The 21,436-nt window shown below is 37.9% G+C and overlaps 1 protein-coding gene across 1 annotated transcript; it reads left to right on the forward strand.

Annotated features, from left to right (window-relative positions):
• Nucleotides 1-16,611: 16,611 nt before the first annotated feature.
• Nucleotides 16,612-19,556, forward strand: LOC111808688 (bidirectional sugar transporter SWEET3b-like). The gene is made up of 6 exons (XM_023694830.1): nucleotides 16,612-16,703; nucleotides 16,793-16,829; nucleotides 17,636-17,858; nucleotides 18,414-18,575; nucleotides 18,710-18,829; nucleotides 19,222-19,556. Exons 1-6 carry the CDS (start codon nucleotides 16,661-16,663, stop codon nucleotides 19,414-19,416), a joined length of 780 nt encoding a protein of 259 aa, XP_023550598.1. The 5' UTR covers nucleotides 16,612-16,660; the 3' UTR covers nucleotides 19,417-19,556.
• The last annotated feature ends 1,880 nt before the right edge of the window (nucleotides 19,557-21,436 follow it).

The raw sequence follows: 21,436 nt of genomic DNA on the forward strand, positions 1-21,436 counted from the left end.
AAGATAAAATCAAATAAAATTAAAATATTTCAAAAGAGGATTTAAGTTTATAAAAAGGAAATAAAATACAAATATAAAAGGAATTCACAAAAGACTCCAAAAGATCGAAAAGGGACTGACGCTCCGGAACGACCCCCTCTGTGACCGCACAGCTCTCCAACGCTCCTCCACCTCGACCAGCACCTGACAAAAAGGAAGGTAANAATGTTACCTGAGACGCGGGTTGTGGAGAAGATCTTGAGGTGGTTAATAGACAACTTCGAGAATGTTGTATGTGCAANATAGAAATGGGCCCTAGCAATTAATAGAGTGTGCATGCAACCATCTTCTAACATCATACCNATGTTGTATGTGCAATAGAAGAGTCGAAGGACCTAGCGACGTTCACGGTCGATGAGCTCGCCGGTTCTCTCGAGGCACATGAACAATGTAAGAAGAAGGAGGAGACACTTGATCAAGCGCTTCAAACTAAGGCATCAATAAAGGATGAAAAGGTACTCTACTCTCAAAATGTTCAAGGTAGAGGTCGTGGAAGTTGCGGGAATGGTCGAGGTAGTCAAGGCAACAGTTATGAAGAAAATTATAAGGAGAAGAGACTATCGAGCAAAGCAAATTGGCGTGGAAGAGGACGCAATCAAGGACGCGGTCAAGGATATAATTTCAACGTCGTGTTACAAATGTCAAAAATATGGCCACTATGCAAATAATTGTAATTCCATGTTACAATTGTGGCAGAATGGGTCACTATGCAAGAGATTGTCGAGCCGAGGAAAGGGTGGAAGAAACGATCAACCTAACTTTGGATGACGCAACAAATGGAGGCATTCTCTTGATGGCCCAAAAATGAAGAGCTGTCACGACCCGATTTTCGAGGCTTCGAAAAACCGAATCGTGAGTAAAAAGATGAAATAAAAAACAAACAAAAAAAAAAAAGAAAAGAAAAGAAAAAGGAGAGTGAAATAAAAAGATAAAATCAAATAAAATTAAAATATTTCAAAAGAGGATTTAAGTTTATAAAAAGGAAATAAAATACAAATATAAAAGGAATTCACAAAAGACTCCAAAAGATCGAAAAGGGACTGACGCTCCGGAACGACCCCCTCTGTGACCGCACAGCTCTCCAACGCTCCTCCACCTCGACCAGCACCTGACAAAAAGGAAGGTAAAAAGGAATGAGTATAAAAATTATACTTAGTAAGCCACCTACTTGTAGGCTCTCTTCGCATCCGAATTTAACAGGTTCCAACGGTTTCCTAATTCAGTTCTAGGACACCTAGTTCTAATCTTAGCCCCTTGAAGCTTGCCCCTTGGGTTTCACCGGTGCATCGTCCTCTCATTAATCGCCTAGAGGTTCCTTACNAGGTACTCTACTCTCAAAATGTTCAAGGTAGAGGTCGTGGAAGTTGCGGGAATGGTCGAGGTAGTCAAGGCAACAGTTATGAAGAAAATTATAAGGAGAAGAGACTATCGAGCAAAGCAAATTGGCGTGGAAGAGGACGCAATCAAGGACGCGGTCAAGGATATAATTTCAACGTCGTGTTACAAATGTCAAAAATATGGCCACTATGCAAATAATTGTAATTCCATGTTACAATTGTGGCAGAATGGGTCACTATGCAAGAGATTGTCGAGCCGAGGANCTCGGATCTCCGCCTTCGGGTTGAGGTCTCGGCCAAACTTCTTAAAAGATCCTGTAGAGAGTTGTTCCTAAATGAATGTATCAAGATTTCAGATCTTGATTCACAAAGGAAAATCGTAGATCTGAGAAAACGTTCAAGATCTTACCTCGCGGGTTTTTCTGATTTTTTGATAGAAAATGGGACTCCGGCCACGCACATTCTCTTTTCCCTTCCAAGAAAGGCTCCTTGCATCATGATCTTGACCGGAGTAGACTCCGACGGTAGTTTTTGATGAGTCTTCCGGCCGTTCATTCTTCCTCCTCTCTCTAGGTTATCTCTAACCCTTTTCTCTCACTATTTTTCTTTTGCAGGACGGTTGATAGGGTTTCATTTGGACCCCTCAAGTGGTTGGAGGGGCAACTTACCTATTTGCCCCTCTCTCGACTTTTCCTATATATATATTTTTTTCTATTTCTATTTCTCTTTCTTCGGGTATTACAAGAGCTGAAAACAAAAGATCGCGGCGGTGCGAAAGACGATGGCGATAGTCGTGAGGTAGTGAAAATTGTTGGAAATGAGGTGATGCGCAGCGGATGTGGCGAAATCCTGATAGCAGAGATGAGAAAATCGAAGAAAGATTAACAACCGAATAACAGAAAGCCTGAGCTCGAAGAGAGAGAGCACCAACTGAAAGGCAATTCGAGGAAGAAAGAAAAAAGAGGATGAAAATGGAAGAAGAAAAGAAAGAGTTAGAAATAAAGGTTGAAAGGTTAGAGAAGGAAATTGCTGAGCTGAGTGAGAGTTCCTCCTATCTCAAACAGGAGAAGGAAGAGAATGGACAGGTAATCTCTGAACTTGTGATGAAAGTTGAAGAAGTGAAGAGAATGGACAGGTAATCTCTGAACTTGTGATGAAAGTGGAAGAAGTGAAGAGAATGGACAGGTAATCTCTGGACTTGTGATGAAAGTTGAAGAAGTGAAGAAGGTGTGAAGAAAGAGAATGACTTGTTAATGGAGATTGATGCTCTAGTGGACGAGCTAGCGAGGGAGGAGAAAGATATAGAGATGTTGACTCAACAAAGAGACTCACTCGACGTGAACCTGAATCAAGTCTAACAGGAGTCAATGAATCTACGACACACGATTTAGACACTCACTCGTGATAATGCCGAAATGGAGGAAGCAAAAATGAAAGCTGAAAATGTCGTTGTGAACTTGCGAATGGAATTGAGTAAACTGAACAGAGCTATGACGTCTGAATCGAGCGTGGCTGAGAACGGGAGAAATGAGAAGTTGGTATCTCAAATGGGCTGTTCTCGAGAAGCTCCAAATGAAGTCTCATCAGAAAAGGACAAGCTCAGTTTGCCGCTCGAGGACAAGGAGGGAAAATTGAAGAAACTACGACTGAGTTCGAGAAAATGAAAGTGGCCCATGTGGAATCATTGAACAGAGTATTTAAGTTTATGGGGGAGTTTTGTTGGGAATAAGCTTAAATGAAGAAAGAGTAGTTTTTTATTTTGTTAATTTTAGTAAGGTTTTTGAAATTTGAGTGGTAGAGAAGAAAAGGCCCAAGAAAAAAAAAATGAAGGAATCATCTTAGGAGAGAGTAAGTTATGAGACAGTCAATTTTAGATTTGAAAACCTATCAATTAATAGGTTTTCCATTGTACAAGGTAGACAGAGCAAGAGTTAACACAGTGTAATAGAAAAGAGTTTTTCAGAATTTCTTTTGTCTCCTTGTCTCTCTCCTCTCGACATCTCCTTCACGTCTTGTGAGTGTTATTTTCACAAGTTAGTTTCAGAGTGAGCGTTTATTTCTACAAATTGGTATCGGAGCGGATTATTATTTTCTAAAAATTGGTATCAAAGCGAATTTTATTTCAACAAATTATTTGTAGAAATAAACGCTCGCTCTGAAACTAACTTGTTAAAATAACACTCACGAAGTTGTGAAGGAGATATCGAAAGTGGAGAGACAATAAGACAAAAGAAATTATGAAAAACCATTTTCTATTAAACTGTACTCTCTTGCTCTCTCATTTTTACCATGGAAACCTATTAATTTATAGGTTTTCTAAAATCTAAGCTATCCCATACCCCACTCTCTCCTAAAATCATTGTTGGCCCTTCATTTTTCTTTGGCCTCACTTCTCACGACTCAACTTTCAAAAACCTTATTAAAATTAACAAAATTAAAACTATTTTTTTTTTTTTTTTTTTAAGTTTATTTCCAACAAAACTCCCGTATGCTCTATTTTATGATTCCACCTAAGCCACTTTCGTTTTCTCGACCTCACTCATGATTTCTTCAATTTCTTCAATTTCCTCGCCATCGTCTTTCGCACCGCCGCGTTCTTTTGTTTTCAGGTCTTCATTTTTGGGCCATCAAGAGAATGCCTCTGTTTGTTGCGTCATCCAAGGCTAGGTTGATCGTTTCTTCCATCTTTTCCTCGGCTCGACAATCTCTTGCATAGTGACCAATTCTGCCACAATTGTAACATTTGCCAGAGTTACAATTATTTGCATAGTGGCCATATTTTTGAATTTGTAACACGACGTTGAAATTATATCCCTGACCGCGTCCTTGATTGCATCCTCTTCCACGCCAATTTGCTTTGCTCGATAGTCTCTTCTCCTTATAATTTTCTTCATAACTGTTGCCTTGACTACCTCGACCATTCTCGCGACTTCCACGACCTTTACCTTGAACATTTTGAGAGTAGAGTACCTTTTCATCCTTTATTGATGCCTTAGTTTGAAGCGCTTGGTCGAGTGTCTCCTCCTTCTTCTTCTTACGTTGTTCATGTGCCTCGAGAGAACCAGCAAGCTCATCGACCGTGAACGTCGCTAGGTCCTTTGACTCTTCTATGGCACATACAACATTCTTGAAGTTGTCTGTTAACGACCTCAAGATCTTCTCCACAACCCGCGTCTCGGGTAACATTTCTCTATTTCGATTTAGTTGATTTGCCACGGTCTGTACGCGCGTGATGTAGTCAGATACGTTTTCTGACTCCTTCATCTTCATGCTCTCCAACTCGCCACGCAAGTCTGGAGACGCGCCTGCTTGACTCGGTCGGTTCCTTTGAACACTTTTTCTAAAGTGTCCCACGCTTCTTTTGAATTAGTTGCCTTGACAATCTTCTCAAAGCCCGACTCGTCAACAACCCGGAATAACATGTATAATGCTGCCTTATCCTTTGATCGTAATTCTTTTAACGCCTTGTTTGGGTCGCTGTATATCCCGTGGTATCCTTCGGTTCTTCGAAACCTTCTTCGACNGTAACATTTCTTTATTTCGATTTAGTTGATTTGCCACGGTCTGTACGCGCGTGATGTAGTCAGATACGTTTTCTGACTCCTTCATCTTCATGCTCTCCAACTCGCCACGCAAGTCTGGAGACGCGCCTGCTTGACTCGGTCGGTTCCTTTGAACACTTTTTCTAAAGTGTCCCACGCTTCTTTTGAATTAGTTGCCTTGACAATCTTCTCAAAGCCCGACTCGTCAACAACCCGGAATAACATGTATAATGCTGCCTTATCCTTTGATCGTAATTCTTTTAACGCCTTGTTTGGGTCGCTGTATATCCCGTGGTATCCTTCGGTTCTTCGAAACCTTCTTCGACCACCTCCCATGCGTCTTGAGAACCGATAAGAGCTTTTATTTGGATGCTCCAATTCTCGTAGTTCGTCTTCGTCAATCGTGGTAGCGACATTTGTCCCATCATGTTCGCCATCGGCTCTGATACCAATTGTCACGGTCCTACATTTTTACCGTGCGGCGTCGTAATCTTGACACGCTCACGACCAGCCTTAAGGGAAACTAAGCCTCATATATATTTTTCGCCCCGGCTTTGTGGCTTCGTCGGACCTTAAGCGAGGTTTGTCTTCGCCAATTGAACTCTGCTTGTGCGGTATTCAAGCTTGTTCAACCACACACGCCGCCTGCGCGTGCATGTTCAATTGTCTGCGACACATCCGACTTGCCTCTACACTAGGCCAAGTCATTCGGCTCGACCTTGCCTCTGCTTGGGCCAAGATCTCTCAATGCGACGTCGCATCTCATCTTGTCATCTCGATCCCCATCGACGGGGTCCATATGTCTTGACGCCATCCCGAATCTCGGGATGTCGTCGGCCATCATAACTCGCTTGGTCATGCCATTGAGAATGGGCCCGCGTGTCTTTTATCTCATCGGGACTTCCCAAACATCCAACCATTCGGGTTCTATTGAGGCATTGGCCCTCCCGTACCCATGTCGAGTCATTTACGGATATCGTACCGGATAGCGGGTGTATGTAGCAATCCCTAACACGCGAGCTAGGGCGTAATACCGACACACCCGTGTCGTCCGGTACTGTCCTTCAAAAACCTATTTCAAAGGAAGTCGCCCGAGACACTCGTCTCGGCACGCTCGCCCACACTGTGACACACCTATGTGCCACAGGGTAGCTCACTTAGGCCACAGGGCCCATGGGTGGTGGAGAGCTAACACCATGGTACCCCCAATAGTACAGTTTGAGCCATTTTCAATCTTTCAGGCGTTGACATGATTTTGGTGAACGGTGATATGGTGTCGTGCATTGTCGTCCGGTGTCCGATTGACACCAAACTTGACGAGCATTCATATTTCATATGGACGGACTTAACTCCTGAACTGCATGCCCAAATTTCTTCCGAAACCCCGACTTGTGAGGTTAAGGCCTGGGGCCCTACCCAGCCCTTCAACAAGCCAATCTTTGCCCTTCATGTCTATTCAATGTCTTTGTCTTGCTTATGTCTCAACTTGTCTTCAATGCCCACTTCGCGTGGTGGTGTGTTAGATGATGCATCGTCCTCCTCGATCGCATCGTGGCACTCTTCTATATTGGCCCGCATGTGGCCAGATGTGCATCTCTTGAGGGACGCCGCTTTGTTTGTCATGACGTGAGGGTCACAACCTATTCTCTTCATAGTATGGTTGTGACATTCTCCCCCACTTAACTTAGTCATCGTCATCGATGACTTACTCGGGGCACAATCGTATTGCAGATTATGACATTCTCCCCCACTTAATTTAGTCATCGTCCTCGATGACTTTCTCGGGGCGCATTCGCCCTACTGACAGTGAAATTCTCCCCCACTCAACCTCGGCATCATCCCGATGACGATCCGAACTCTCTGACTGTTGTCGACTCGACTTGCTGTTATTGGTTGTGTTTCAGAAAAGTATAAAATTATTAAGCACCTGACTATCTTTTGTCATAATGCTCATCTTGTTGACGTCTTCCGTCAGCTTGGGGACTAGTTCGAGTAGATGCTTCTGACTTCTCTTTTGTCATATGGCACCACATTGTGACCCTTGACTTGGTCAGTTGTTGGGTGAACTTGCCTCAACTTTGGCTTGGCACTACTCTTGGCCAATCTGCATACTTTCTGAGTGACCCATAACGGTACACCCCGCGGGGTGTGGCTCGCAAGCCAACCACGATATTACTCTTCGCGGCACCAACTATTATGGGAGCGGAGTCTAGACGGCTTGTTGTTGACTTGTTGTAAAACAAACATGCTTCAAACGGATACGAAAATTTGTGCACACTATCTACAGGCTATCCCCCTTTTGATAAGCGCCTACAATGCTGGAATTTGCAAAGCTAGAGGTCCTTCTAGAATCCTTGCAAAACGCTCACAGAGAAAGCTAACTTAACGGATTGATTCCAACCAAGAGCTGGTTAGAAGATGAATGACTCTTAGATCGAACTTGGAATCTATGATGGTCACTCTTAGATACCAAGACAATTCACTCCAGAATTAGCTTGATCAAAACTAATTCAATGAATCGGTTTAAACATCAAACCTAAAGCAAGGTTTGAAAAAGAATAACACCAAAAGGTTATCAAGAAAACACAAAGGTTTTTTCTGTATTCAACCAAAATCCCCCAAACATGAATATTACATGCCTTTAAATAGGCCCAGAAGATAACCCTAACAAAATAAAGTTCAGCCACCAACCACTAATAAATGCTAATAAATGCTATTAAATACAAATTGAAGAATATAAGGCAATTCATACAAACTATTAATAAATGCTATTAAATATAAAATGAAGCAAATAAGGCATTAATAATTTCCTTAATTGGTAATTCAACTACCAAAGGCAAGTCTTCTAATTACTTTCCAATATCAGCCACTCCATTATCTTCTTGATTTGATATGCTAATGCTATAAAGATTTTTGGGCTCAAAAGTCTTTGTTTCAACCGGTACACTAGCTAGCTTTTGAAGATGCAATGTATAGGCCTCTTGAATCTTCTTAACCTTGCTTCTTGTAATCGGTCCTTCGGGTACATGCACGTGATCAGTTGTTGGATTCATATCACCTTTGGACCTATTTCTGTTGTTCGCCCATGTTGGACTCGGCCACTTAGACTCGCAACGTAGACGTGACTATTCAGGGTTTGCCATAGCTGTGGTTAGGCTGACTCTCTCTGCAGACACTCACTAGACGACTATGGACTTAAAAGGGCACTTTGCCCTGTTGTGGCTAACTTGGCCTCAATGTGTGTATCCTCTGAATTGCACAAGGTGGGCTCCTAAGCCCGACCATGACATCTTCTCTTCGCAGCCACTTCTTCTATTGAGTCAAGTAAAAACTTTTTCGCAGCCGCTTCAGTTGTTGGCACTACCCTTCAGCCAACACTTTGTATTTTGCCACCTTCGTGTGGCTATTGCTGCACTTGAACTTCTCAAGATCTTCTCGCAACTTCACTTCTCTATGTTCACGTCCAGCTTGATGCTCACTTCTCGAGCGGATACTGGTCTCGACATCTCGTGGAGTCATCCACCTTAGGCACAAGGTGGTGGCTCAAGGAATACACGTGTGCTCGCATGTTAGAGTACCTTTACGGGGTGAGAGACATTGATTCAGCTCTCCCCCACTCGAACTCGCCTGCCTCTTTGCAGCAAGGTCGTCCTCCCATAAGGACTTACATTGTACTCAACTTTCGCACTTGGCCGACATTTGTCTTTTCTCGTCTCTCAGCTTCTCTGCTTGTAACCACTAACACTATTCCTCTTATGTGAATGGTTCTTTGAAAGGCACCGACATGGTGCACTTACTGTTTCATTTGCCTTGCCAACTTCTGAACTACAAGCACTTGGCAAATGAGCTTGGTTTTGTTTGACGGGTAGATCTCCCCATAATGAAGTGTCGACACACGACACTAATGAACTTCGGGTAGTCTTGGCTTTAACCCCCAACTGATTCTAATTCTGACCGGCAACTGTCCTGCCCACTCTGGCACTCTTGACACACTTGCAAGGTCTTCAATCAACTCTTGGGTTCATTACTCTTGACTCTTGACTGTCGCGGAGTTTGCGAGACTTGTATGACTCAACAGATGAGGTACACCTTGTATGTCTTCTGGCAGATGCTGAAAATATCAGCTTTGAAAAGGCGGTGCGAAACACGAAGTGGCAAACTGCCATGGATGAGGAGATTAAAGCGATTCATCGCAACAACACATGGGAAGTGACAGAATTACCGGAAGGAAGTCAGCCCATAGGTGTGAAGTGGGTATTCAAGAAAAAGATAAATGCTAAAGGCGAGATTGAGCGGTACAAGGCGCGACTTGTTGCAAAGGGATACAAGCAAAATGCGGGAATCGACTATGACGAAATGTTTGCTCCCGTCGCTAGAATGGAGACAATCCGATTGATCATTTCCCAAGCAGTCCAATTCAAATGGCCAATTTTTCAAATGGATATCAGTTAGCATTTTTTAATGGTGTGCTTAAAGAAGAAGTATACCTCGAACAACCTTCCAGGTACATGAAAATTGGAGAAGAGAAGAAGGTACTAAAATTGAAGAAAGCACTTTACGGGTTGAAACAAGCACCGCGAGCATGGAATACTCGTATCGACACATACTTCAAGGAGAACGGGTACAAGCAATGTCCTCACGAACATTTACTTTATACAAAGAAGAGTGGAGGTAATGTGATACTTGTCGCTCTCCATGTCGATGACCTCATCTTCTCAGGCAACAATGATGAAATGATAGAATAGTTCAAAAGTACAATGACGTGAGAATTTGAGATGACAGACTTGGCTTGTTGAAGTTTTTTCTCAGTTTGAAGGTTAAACAAGGAGAAACATGTAATTTTATATCACAGGAGAAATATGCAAAGGAGATTTTGGAGAAGTACAAGATGGAAAATTGCAACCCGGTATCAACACCAATGGAACCAGGTGCAAAGCTCTCAAAGTACGATGAAGGAGAACGAGTAGATGCAAATAGGTACCGGAGCTTGGTGGGAAGCCTTCACTATCTTACATGCACAAGGTCAGATCTTTCATTAAGTGTCGACATAATAAGTCGGTTCATGGAGGAGCCAATTTATTCACATTGGAAGGTGCTGAAGCAAGTCCTACGACACGTCCAAAGAACGATGTCACTTGGGTTATTCTACTAAAAAATAGAAGATTACAAGTTAGTCGGTTACTCTGACAGTGATTGGTGCGGAGACATATACGTTTGGAAAAGTACATCGGGTTATGTATTCTTCATGGGCAACACAACATTTACTTGACTTTCAAAGAAACAACCAATCGTGACACTCTCGACGTGTGAAGCTGAGTATGTAGCAGCATCTTGGTGTGTGTGTCACGCAATATGGCTTAGAAATTTGTTGAGTACGATGGAGCTAAAGCAACGAGGTGCAATCGTAATACAAGTTGACAACAAATCAGCAATTGAGTTGGCTAAGAACACAGTGAACCATGAAAGAAGCAAACACATTAATATTCGATTTCATTTTATCCGTGATCATGTGAAGGAAGGAAACGTAGAATTGCTGCATGTGGCAAGTCAGAATCAAGTTGCGGACATCTTTACAAAACTGCTACCGAAACTACTTTTCGACAAATACAAGAAGATGATTGGCATGACAGACGTCAGGAGCATTTAAGTTGATGGGGGGAGTTTTGCTGAGTCAGGAGCATTTAAGTTGATGGGGGAGTTTTGTTGGGAATAAACTTAAATGAAAGAATAAAGGTAGTTTTTTTTATTTGGTTAATTTTAATAAGGTTTTTGAAATTTGAGTAGTAGGAAGGATGATGCCAAAGAAAAAAATGAAGGGCCAAGAATCCTTTTAGGAGAGAGTGGGTTATGAGAGTGGGTTATGGGATAAAAACCTATAAATTAATACGTTTTCCATTGTAAAAAGCAGAGCAAGAGAGAGCAAAAGTTATCGAGTTAGAGAGCAAAAGTTACCGAGTTAAAAAGTACAGTATAATAGAAAAGGGCTTTTCAAAATTTCTTTTGTCTACTTGTCTTTTTCCTTTCGACATCTCCTTCACCATCTAGTGAGTGTTATTTTAACAAGTTAGTTTCAGAGCAAGCGTTTATCTACTTGTCTCTTTTCTCTCGACATCTCCTTCACCATCTAGTTAACAAGTTAGTTTCAGAGCAAGCGTTTATTTCTACACATTAGTATCAGATCAAATTTTATTTCAACAATTATATATTTTTTCATATTCACTTCGTTTCATTAATATTCTTAAATGAATGAAATAAAAAATTGTAAAAAAGTATTCTTAGGACAAAAAGTAATATGATCAAAATTGTTATTACCTTGTTTAAAGTATACTCATGAATTTTGAAAAATTACGATTACGGGTTAGTTGGTGAACTCCTAACCATCTCCATATAGTAGTAGAATAATTTATTAGACCTTTACAAACAATGGAGTATTATAAGGTTTGGTATAGAAAGTAGTCCAATTTTGTTGCTTGCTTTGTCAGGGCTTCTTAGTTCAAATTGTCCTTCTCTCATGTCTGATGTTTCATGAAACTCTTTAAATAGGTCTTAAATGAAGAGAAATGTGAGAACGAGAAATGTGAGAACTAGCGAAAATAGATAAAAAAAATTGGGTCAAGCTAGGAGGTGTACATTCAACTCGACAATCCGGACCAACCCAATCTGAACTATAAGGATTGGGTTGGGTTAGATTAGCATTTTGGGTAGGGTTGGGTTCATTTTTTTGAATCCAAATTAAATCGGTTCGGTTTCGGGTTCGTGGATAAAATCTTCGAGTTGACCCGAGCCAAATAAAAATATATAATTTATGTTAAGAATTTTTTTTTGTATTAATAGGTTTGCTAGAGTGGTACCTCGGCCTCTTTAAGGACATCCATGCCTGAATTCGATGCTAGGCATATATATATTATTTTGTTTAATTTCTTTTATATTATTTTACAATTTTCACGGGTTGTTTTTTATTGATTTTTTTTGTATCAATAAGTATAGATTGATTTGTGTTTGTGAACTTTAAGTATATTTTATCTAAAATTGTATCTTAATAATTATAAATTATGGATAAATAAAACTTAAAATTTTTTTTGACAACTTGACAACCCAATCTGAACTTAATCCGAAAATAGAGGGTTGAGTTGAGTTGTGAAAATTTTCGAGTTGGTTTGGGTTACCAATCCAAACAACCCGAACTTTTGGATTGGATAAAAAAAGTCTTACAACCCAACCCAACGGACCATGTACACCCCTAGATCAAGCTAACTCAAAATTGGTTATCTCGTCTTCCAAAAGGCACGGTGTGGACAGCTCTAGCAATTGATTTATTCTTACTTGGTTTCTTCTCCAAAAATAGACAAACATAGTGGTGCAAGAATCATCCACGATTGTGCAATATGCTAAAGCAATTTAAGAGAAGAAAACTCAATAATTCATACCTTTTCTCATGTTTTTCTCCCAATCTTTCCATTCTTTTATGTTTCAAACTCTCTTTTGATCATTTTTTTACCACAAGAAAAACAAATGGAGACCTTTACCTAACCATTTTTATACAACAGGGTTATAAAAATTCACGAGAAGTAATCGGGCGTAATGTCTGAGCCAATTAACATTTAGCTAATAAGCCCTTGGATATTGATGTTCCACAAACGGTACTTCCTGATAATATATATGAAGCAGTTGTTCAAATTCCTTATGATATTCAACTGAAACGGTTTGAATGTGGGGATTGTTATTATTTTACCAGAAGGGTTTGAATTAACCCCGATCGTATTTCTCCCGAGATTAAAGAAAAGATGAGCAATCTGTCTTTTTAAAACTATCGTCCCACTAAAAAAATATTCTTCCATTTGTGGATGTCGTCTCAACCTAATTCTCGCAAATCCCTCGACCTCTTCCTCTTTTATCACTTCTCTCCATTTCCTCAACTTTTTCGTCTCTTTTCTTTCGTTAATAATATTCTAAACCCACCATTTCCAACCTTCAAGAAAGAAAAAAGAATAATGAAAAAAGACTTCTTAATCAACCTCTACTTCCGACCTAAATCACTAACCAAATCTCAACTTTGTAACCCGATCTCAACCAGAAAAACTAGATCAACATCGACTCATAAAATTTAGGGACGTCGACTTAGGCCAAGAAAGGAATTGAATTTCTATCGGAATGTCTTAGGTTAAGTTGGATGAATTGTCTGTTGATAATGACAGGTATCATGTGACTTATTTACGTGTTATTTCTTGTATAATGTGTTTATGAAATTTTATGATGCATGTGCTTCTAGTATGTTAATCCATGTATGTTATGATACCGTGTTCACGTTATGCTCTATGAGACACTTGATGAATCATGTATGATAAGAATGAATGATATGTCATGCACATTTATATATGTGTCATAGAAAGTATGATGTAAGTCACAAGCATAGAATACTTCTCCAATATATTTTGTACAGACGCATACATCATGATATGATACGTGCTCTTTTCTTTCTATAGCGTATGCTAGACCATAGTCAAGTCGAAGAGTACGCATACAAGCTCTGTGATCATGTATGTGTGCGTGAACCATATGTAGAGAAGTATTATACACCCAACTCTACTGTGAACCATGATTGCATTTTTCGATCCCAACAGTGTGCTACCTAACTAAGTATTTTTAAATACTCAAACCATGTTTAACATTTTTTTAACTAACGCAAGGGCTCTATGTACAGACAATGACGTTGGCTAAGAAGGCCATGGAATCGACTCACAATAGTTAGATTTTCATATTTAAGTTGTAGTCTTTATGTTTGGATAGAGACATTGTCGAACATTTTTGGGTGAATTTTCTCTTTCTAATAATTTGAGAATCATGCACGGTAATTACTTCCATAATCGTTATTAATTTTTGTTAAAGAAAGTTCTAGAAGAAGAATTATTTTTCCTAGCTCTTCAATTACCTTCAAGTATCCGTGCAATGGAGCTAGCGTACTAAGCGGGTTCCATTGCTCTGTCTTGTTTCGATGAAGAGAAACAACTACGCAAGTAAGGAGAGGTAAACGAATGCTCTTCGAATTGGTATCTAAACCTAGTAAGTTCCTACCACCTATGCTGCTTCCCCTGCTACCACTAACGAAGAAACGTTCTCTATCTCTATAAAGTGAACATCCCAGCTCTCTAAGATTTGCTTAGTCTCGGGATTCTAAAGTCTATTAAATACTATAAGGAAGACCCAACGTCCAGCTATTCAAACAGATGAAGGTACTACAACTCCTTAATTAAGTAGAAAATCACACGTTCAGCAAGTTCACTATATTTACCACTCATGTCTCACCTATAAAATTTCGATAAATTGCTAGAATTCGAACAACCACACGTTTCGAGAGAGATAATTATTATTTTTTAAATCTAATTATTAACATTATATCATTTTTCAATGGGATATTTTGAGGCATTTTGCTTCAACTCACTATGAGTTGTTTAATTCTCCATCATTCAAAAGCAAGAACTATTAGGATTCCACCCAACAAATTCTTCCCTTCACTTGGAGAAATTCTATATATATATATATATATATATTCCAATTGAATAATACCCGACCACAATTTTATTAGTTTAGACATATATATCTTTGACCAACAAGACAAAAAGTCAAGATTTTCGACCGTACAAGTTGTTCAACTTAAAATGAATATATATACATATAATTTAATGTCAGGCAGGCATCGTTATGAACATAATTTAACTAATTAAGACATATATTCTCAACTGTCACTGTTACGACACATGTATAATTAAAAAGAATAAAAATAAAAATAAAACTAAAAATATTGATGCCAATGAATACGTCGTAGGGATGGTTTAATAGTTCTACATCGAGAATAGTTTCGATCTATCTTATCATGTTGTCTTTTCAAAAAAAACTAAAATTAGAAGAATTTTTATATGTATTTTGAAAATAAAAAAATAAAAATAAATGTTTTTGTTAATCAAATGGGACCTATTTATTTTAATCCATTCAACGAAATAAGAAATTGTTAATAAATTTATTTTATTTTTAAATGGGATCAGCAGATATGAGTTGTTCGACCAATTGATATTTTATGAACGTATATATTTCAAAGAAAATATGAGCATAGCTGAACTGTTGGGGCGATACTCATTTATAAAAAAAATTAAAAAAAGTTTATATATAATTTTAAAAGGAAAAAAAAGAAAAAAAAGACCTGCTTCAACCATTTGCAAATATGCTATTCTTGTGAATTATTCATTTAGTTGAACATTGATTAAATATGAAACATCAATTTGAAGAACATTTAAAGGTAATGTGTTAATGAACCATTTGTTAATCAATATCAAATATACTCAACAGTTGTGGAATTATTCTCCCAAGACTCTTATATTGTTGTATTTTTCTTATTAATTTAAAATTATAAAAGTTAATTTTATGTTCGTGTTTTCAAATTTTAAATTAGTTTTTAGTTCATTGGACTATAAAATAGATAGAGAACCACAATTTTCTTGTATCTCTACGATAATATAATGTTATTTTTATTGGACTCGTACTTGCATGGTTTTACTTGCTATTCTCGTCTCATATATATATATATATATATATATATATATATATATATGTATTTTGAATTTTAGTCGTTTTTATTTAAAATATATATATTTTCTTTTCAAAGTTGTAATATTACCTTTCAATCAACATAAACAGTTTCTAAAGTATTATTGAAGCAGAAATCAGAAATCGATTTAAATTTCTGATGAAAACCAGGACCTAAAATGGTGTTGAGTTGACCTGAAATGAAAATTGGGACCCGAATATAGTCCGACTAGTTTCATGTCTTAATTTATATTCAACATTCTAACTTATTTGTAAAGTTTTGGCTGAGAATGGTTAAGCTAGATACAGAAACAATTGAGGTTTTATCTATCCTAGAAAAAAATGCTTCTAATTTGAGAAGATTTGTCAACAAATTAGCATGTTTATTTTAAAGTACCACTTAATAATAAATTAACCGCTTTTTCTTCCGTAACTTTTCTTAAAAACAAAAGTAAAATCTTACTCTTGTGTGCTCAGAATGACCATGTAGAACTGAATTTTTGAACAATTTAATAGTCGAAGCATTATCCCACGTTAGCTTTGTTCCTTCTAGTTGAGAATGACCCATCCTTTTATAGTTGATAAAGTGGATCATAGACGGTTTACCAGACGACCAAACTACTCCTCATTCACTCATCATAAACACAGGCCTGAAGTCCTCCTATTATTTTCTACATCTCTAGCATAGTCACCATTAGTAAATCAAATTAATTCACCAACTCTTCTCTTTCTATAAAATACACCATAATTTACTGTATCTTTTAAGTATGTTAAACCTTAATAGAATTATTGATATGGGATCAGAATTATTGATATGGAATAAGATATTTTAGAAGAGGAGTGAGAGATGAAAGGAGAGGTAGTTCGTTATTTTGTTTTTTTACGGTTGTGTACACAAGTGATCTGAATACACAGACCAAAATGATATTTTAGTCTAAATAATTTTTCGATATTGGAAGAAAAAGTAATGCCACTAGCTAGTGAATGTAGCACTAAATAAATAAGGGAATAAAAAAGGAAATCTAGAATAGTGTTTTATATTCCTTCAACTCTCTATTTAAACATCCATTGCAAAACAATGTGTTTGAGTTCAAATTAATTAGCTCTCTCTTGTTCTCGACACAAAACAAAACAAAATTACCTTAAAATAAAATAAAAAACATCATGGGATCTCTGTGTCCCATTCGCATGGCTGTTGGAGTGATTGGTATTTTCTAGTTTTATTTTTGTATTTCAATTCATTCTCATGTTCTAAGTTATTATTAATTATATCAATGAGTTTCCTCGTTTTTGCAGGAAATGTTGCTTCTTTGCTGCTTTATACCGTGCCCATGTAATCAAATTTTTCCAGCTTTCCTTTCTTCTTATTATTAATTCATCGTCTTTCAACAATTGTGTTCTAAGATGGGTTGTAGAAATGTTGTGGGATTTCATGTCGATTGGAGAGAGGAATGAGTATCAACAGGATATTGGGTTTTGAAGGAGGATTATGAGATCCCATATCGATTGAAGAGAGGCTCGAGTGCCAGTAAGGATGCTGGGACCTGAAATGAGGTGGATTGTGAGATCCCATATTGGTTGGAAAAGAAAACCAAACATTCTTTATAAGGGTGTGTAAACCTCTCCCTAGCCGACGCGTTTTAAAAACTTGTCAACTTCTCCCTACTCGATAGTTATATGCAGTAAGCTGTTTGTTGTTGCATTTTGCTTACATTCCCATACAACACCAATTTTAATTTCTCAAATCTTACTTTCAAAACTCTCTTTCGCAATCTCTCTGCTCCCGTTTTCTAAAACTTTCTTTTTGAACTGGGGCCAGAGGCTCGAGCATACGTCGCTTGGCCGTAGGCGACCCAAGAACGAATACGCTTAACTCACTTGTTGCTGAGAAGTGAGTGCCGCACAATCGCATGAGGGATAACTCAAAAGGGAAAACTCAAATAAGATAATATTTGCTAGTAGTGAGCTTGAGCTACCACGAACCAATTCCAAGTGGGATGAGAAATCCCTGTTTAAACGAGAAATGGGGAGCAGGGAATTGGAGTAATGTTATCGTTTTTACAAATCATTCGATCACAATTTCGAAAAAAAAAACGAACCTCGATTTTTAAATTTTGAAATTGTATTGTGTATATGTAGATTGACATTTTGGAGGGTTATAAAGAAGAAGAGCACAGAGGAGTTTTCATGTGTTCCATACATGGTTGCCCTAATGAACTGTCTTCTTTACACTTGGTATGGTTTACCAGTTGTAAGCAAAGGATGGGAGAACTTCCCTGTTGTCACCATTAATGGCCTCGGAATCCTTCTCGAGTTCTCCTTCATCTTCGTCTACTTCTCGTTTGCCTCGTCTCGAGCAAAGGCAAGTTCGCCAACCCACTCCCTTTTTACATCCCGTTTCATAAACATTTTACTTTTTCGTTTTATCCAAACATGTCATTCATTTGTTCGAGATTTATTTCTTTTTTCTTTTCGGCATCCACGCATGCCAAAGATATGCTTTTAGTGCCTACGTTTGAGTTTATTTTTATTCTTATTCGGTCTCTCGTGTTTTATAATTTTTATTTAGTTATTGTTCTTATCCTTAGATTAGCTTTATATATGGACAGAAACAGTCTATCATCAATCGAAAAATTTAATATACATTATCCTTTTTAAAATTTGAATAAAAGATAATTGAAAGCAAAAGATTCAAAAACTTTTTAATTGATTCCTTACCCCAATATCTATAGGTATTTGACAAGTCTCTTTCACGTCTCTATATTACATCTTTTCAAATCATTATCAAAATCACGATTTTCGATATTCTAAAGACATAACGTGAATGGAATAATGAATATCATGTTAAGTGATCGATCGACCCCGAATAATAATAATGTATAATTTGTGGTAAAAGATTTGAAAATAATGTGTGCAGAAGAAGGTGGTTTTGGGATTGGTGGGAGTTCTTACGGTGTTCTTCTGTGTGGGAATGATCTCTGCTTTTGTTCTTCATACTCATCATCTTCGTAAGCTCTTTGTGGGATGCATTGGCCTTGTTGCTTCTGTGGCCATGTATGCCTCTCCATTGGTAGCCATGGTAAGCTAGCGCTCGTTCGGTCGTGTTCTCGTTTTTAGTTCTCTAAACGTTTATATTTAAATTAAACTTTTGTTCGTTCGGTGATGAACAAAAGTTTAGTTCATTACAAATGATCTTCTTTCTATGTCTTGTAGAATCAAGTGTTAAAGACGAAGAGTGTCGAGTTTATGCCATTTTATTTGTCGTTATTTTCGTTCTTTGCAAGTTCCTTATGGCTGGCTTACGGACTCCTTAGCCATGATATCTTCCTTGCGGTTCGTTCTCGCTAAAACCCTTTTTGATAACTATTAAGTATTTTGTTTTGAAAATTAAGTTCATAAACGTACTTTTAACTATAATTTTCGAGACGATTAATGGGTTGAATTATAAATTTAACTCAATTTAATGATTTGAATTATAAATTTTTTAACTCGAATAACCAATCCAACCCAACTATAAATTTTTTAGGTTGGAATGGTTAAAGTTGGTCGGGTCATTTATCCAATCTTTTTTAATAAAAGTAAAATGTTAATTCGTAAAACATTTATTTACTTATTTTTTCAAACATTTAATTAAAATGTACCGTTCTAATTTTAAAGAAAGTCATGAGTCAACAACGATTCCGTTCCAAATTAACATGTGAAAGTTTGAATTAAATAATTTGCAGTCTCCAAATCTAGTGGGAAGCCCATTGGGATTGCTTCAACTTGTGCTGTATTGCATCTATAGGAACAAGGAACATGATCAACAAGAAGCTGTGAAGAAGGAGAAAGAAGGTTGTGTAGAGCCTATGCCCAATTGGGACATCCAAAAGAACAATAATCAACATCAAATTCCACACCAAAATAGCTCCCAAGTTTAGTACACCAATCCTATACGATACGAACATTTTGAGCTATTTCACGAGTTAAAATATTATGTATGGCAATGAAAACGTTCATGATCGGGTGTCACTGTTGAGGACAAAATTTACTAATTCAACTACTAAACATGTGTAGTATATTCGACATGCATGTCAAAGAACTCATTGCAAAGGCAGTATTCAACAACCTATCATGTATCACGATCATGCTTATTCAGGACGTGTTGCATGTGACTACATATGTAACGCCCCTAATTTTCTTTAACCTAATTAGTGACGTCACCCATGCATANCTAAAAAAAATAATAAAAATTCATGAATCCAAAACATTACCTAAACTCCGAAAATAAACCTTCAATACTGAATCCAAAATAAATCCAAATAAAACGGTACTCAATCCTATAACTTAAAACAGTCTAATAAAAGTAAACTCCTAAAAATGTCCGGTCTCCAACTTCNGAGAGTTGTATATGGGAATATAAAAGGTCTTTATGACTTTTCCATTAAGGCAGTAATTTCCGCTAGAAATCATACCTTTTCCAACGACAATAAATGCAGCATAATATCTTTTCGTTTTGGCAGCAAAAATAAAATCTTAGCATAAAATGTAAAATAAATAAAACAAAAATTCGAATCCTCACAACATATCTATTCTAAATTCTTTTACTTGCTTTCATGATTATAATTTATGCATGACTCATCGTTAAAATCATGTCTACAGACATGCTAAAGATAATTTGCCTTAAAATGAACTATCGAGGACCCATATTATCATTGTTTCATATTACGTGCTAGCTTATAACATTATTTTCTCAAATTGCTTTTTAAAGGTTTTCCAAAACTTTCTCTAATACCGTTTTCTAAAACTATTTTCTAAGAGTCCATACTAACTATGACTCAAGTTTTAGTTGGTTGACTTACTTAAGGACGAGAGTAAGTGTCGTACAATCACATTGAGAATCTTTGTGATGTCCCACATTGGTTGGGGAGGAGAACAAACCACCATTTATAAGGGTGTGGAAACTTCCCCTAGCATACGCGTTTTAAAGCCTTGAGGGCAAGCCCAACAGGGAAAGCCCAAAGAGAACAATATCTATTATCGGTGGATCTGTACCGTTACAAATGGTATCAGAGCCAGACAACGGATTATGTGCCAGCTTTCTCGCTCTTCCCCAAAAGGGGCCTCGACGGATGATGTGCCAGCTTTCTCGCTCTTCCCCAAAAGGGGTAGACACGAGGCGGTGTGCCGCTTTCTCGCTCTTCCTCAAAAGGGGTAGACACGAGGCGGTGTGCCAATAAGAATGAGGGGGGGGTGGTTGGGAGGAGAACAAACCACCATTTTAAAGCCTTGAGGGCCGCCCAAAAGGTAAAGCCCAAAGAGAACAATATCCCCCAAAAAGGTAAAGCCCAGNTAGCATAAAATGTAAAATAAATAAAACAAAAATTCGAATCCTCACAACATATCTATTCTAAATTCTTTTACTTGCTTTCATGATTATAATTTATGCATGACTCATCGTTAAAATCATGTCTACAGACATGCTAAAGATAATTTGCCTTAAAATGAACTATCGAGGACCCATATTATCATTGTTTCATATTACGTGCTAGCTTATAACATTATTTTCTCAAATTGCTTTTTAAAGGTTTTCCAAAACTTTCTCTAATACCGTTTTCTAAAACTATTTTCTAAGAGTCCATACTAACTATGACTCAAGTTTTAGTTGGTTGACTTACTTAAGGACGAGAGTAAGTGTCGTACAATCACATTGAGAATCTTTGTGATGTCCCACATTGGTTGGGGAGGAGAACAAACCACCATTTATAAGGGTGTGGAAACTTCCCCTAGCATACGCGTTTTAAAGCCTTGAGGGCAAGCCCAACAGGGAAAGCCCAAAGAGAACAATATCTATTATCGGTGGATCTGTACCGTTACAAATGGTATCAGAGCCAGACAACGGATTATGTGCCAGCTTTCACGCTCTTCCCCAAAAGGGGCCTCGACGGATGATGTGCCAGC

Source organism: Cucurbita pepo, chromosome LG13 (genome assembly GCF_002806865.2).
Source record: "Cucurbita pepo subsp. pepo cultivar mu-cu-16 chromosome LG13, ASM280686v2, whole genome shotgun sequence".
Classification (NCBI taxonomy): domain Eukaryota; kingdom Viridiplantae; phylum Streptophyta; class Magnoliopsida; order Cucurbitales; family Cucurbitaceae; genus Cucurbita; species Cucurbita pepo.

Coding starts and splice junctions, on each gene's coding strand:
- LOC111808688 (XM_023694830.1), top strand. CDS start 16,661: ATGGGATCTCTGTGTCCCATTCGCATGGCTGTTGGAGTGATTG. Junction 16,704..16,792: donor CATGGCTGTTGGAGTGATTG/GTATTTTCTAGT, acceptor TCGTTTTTGCAG/GAAATGTTGCTTCTTTGCTG. Junction 16,830..17,635: donor CTGCTTTATACCGTGCCCAT/GTAATCAAATTT, acceptor GTGTATATGTAG/ATTGACATTTTGGAGGGTTA.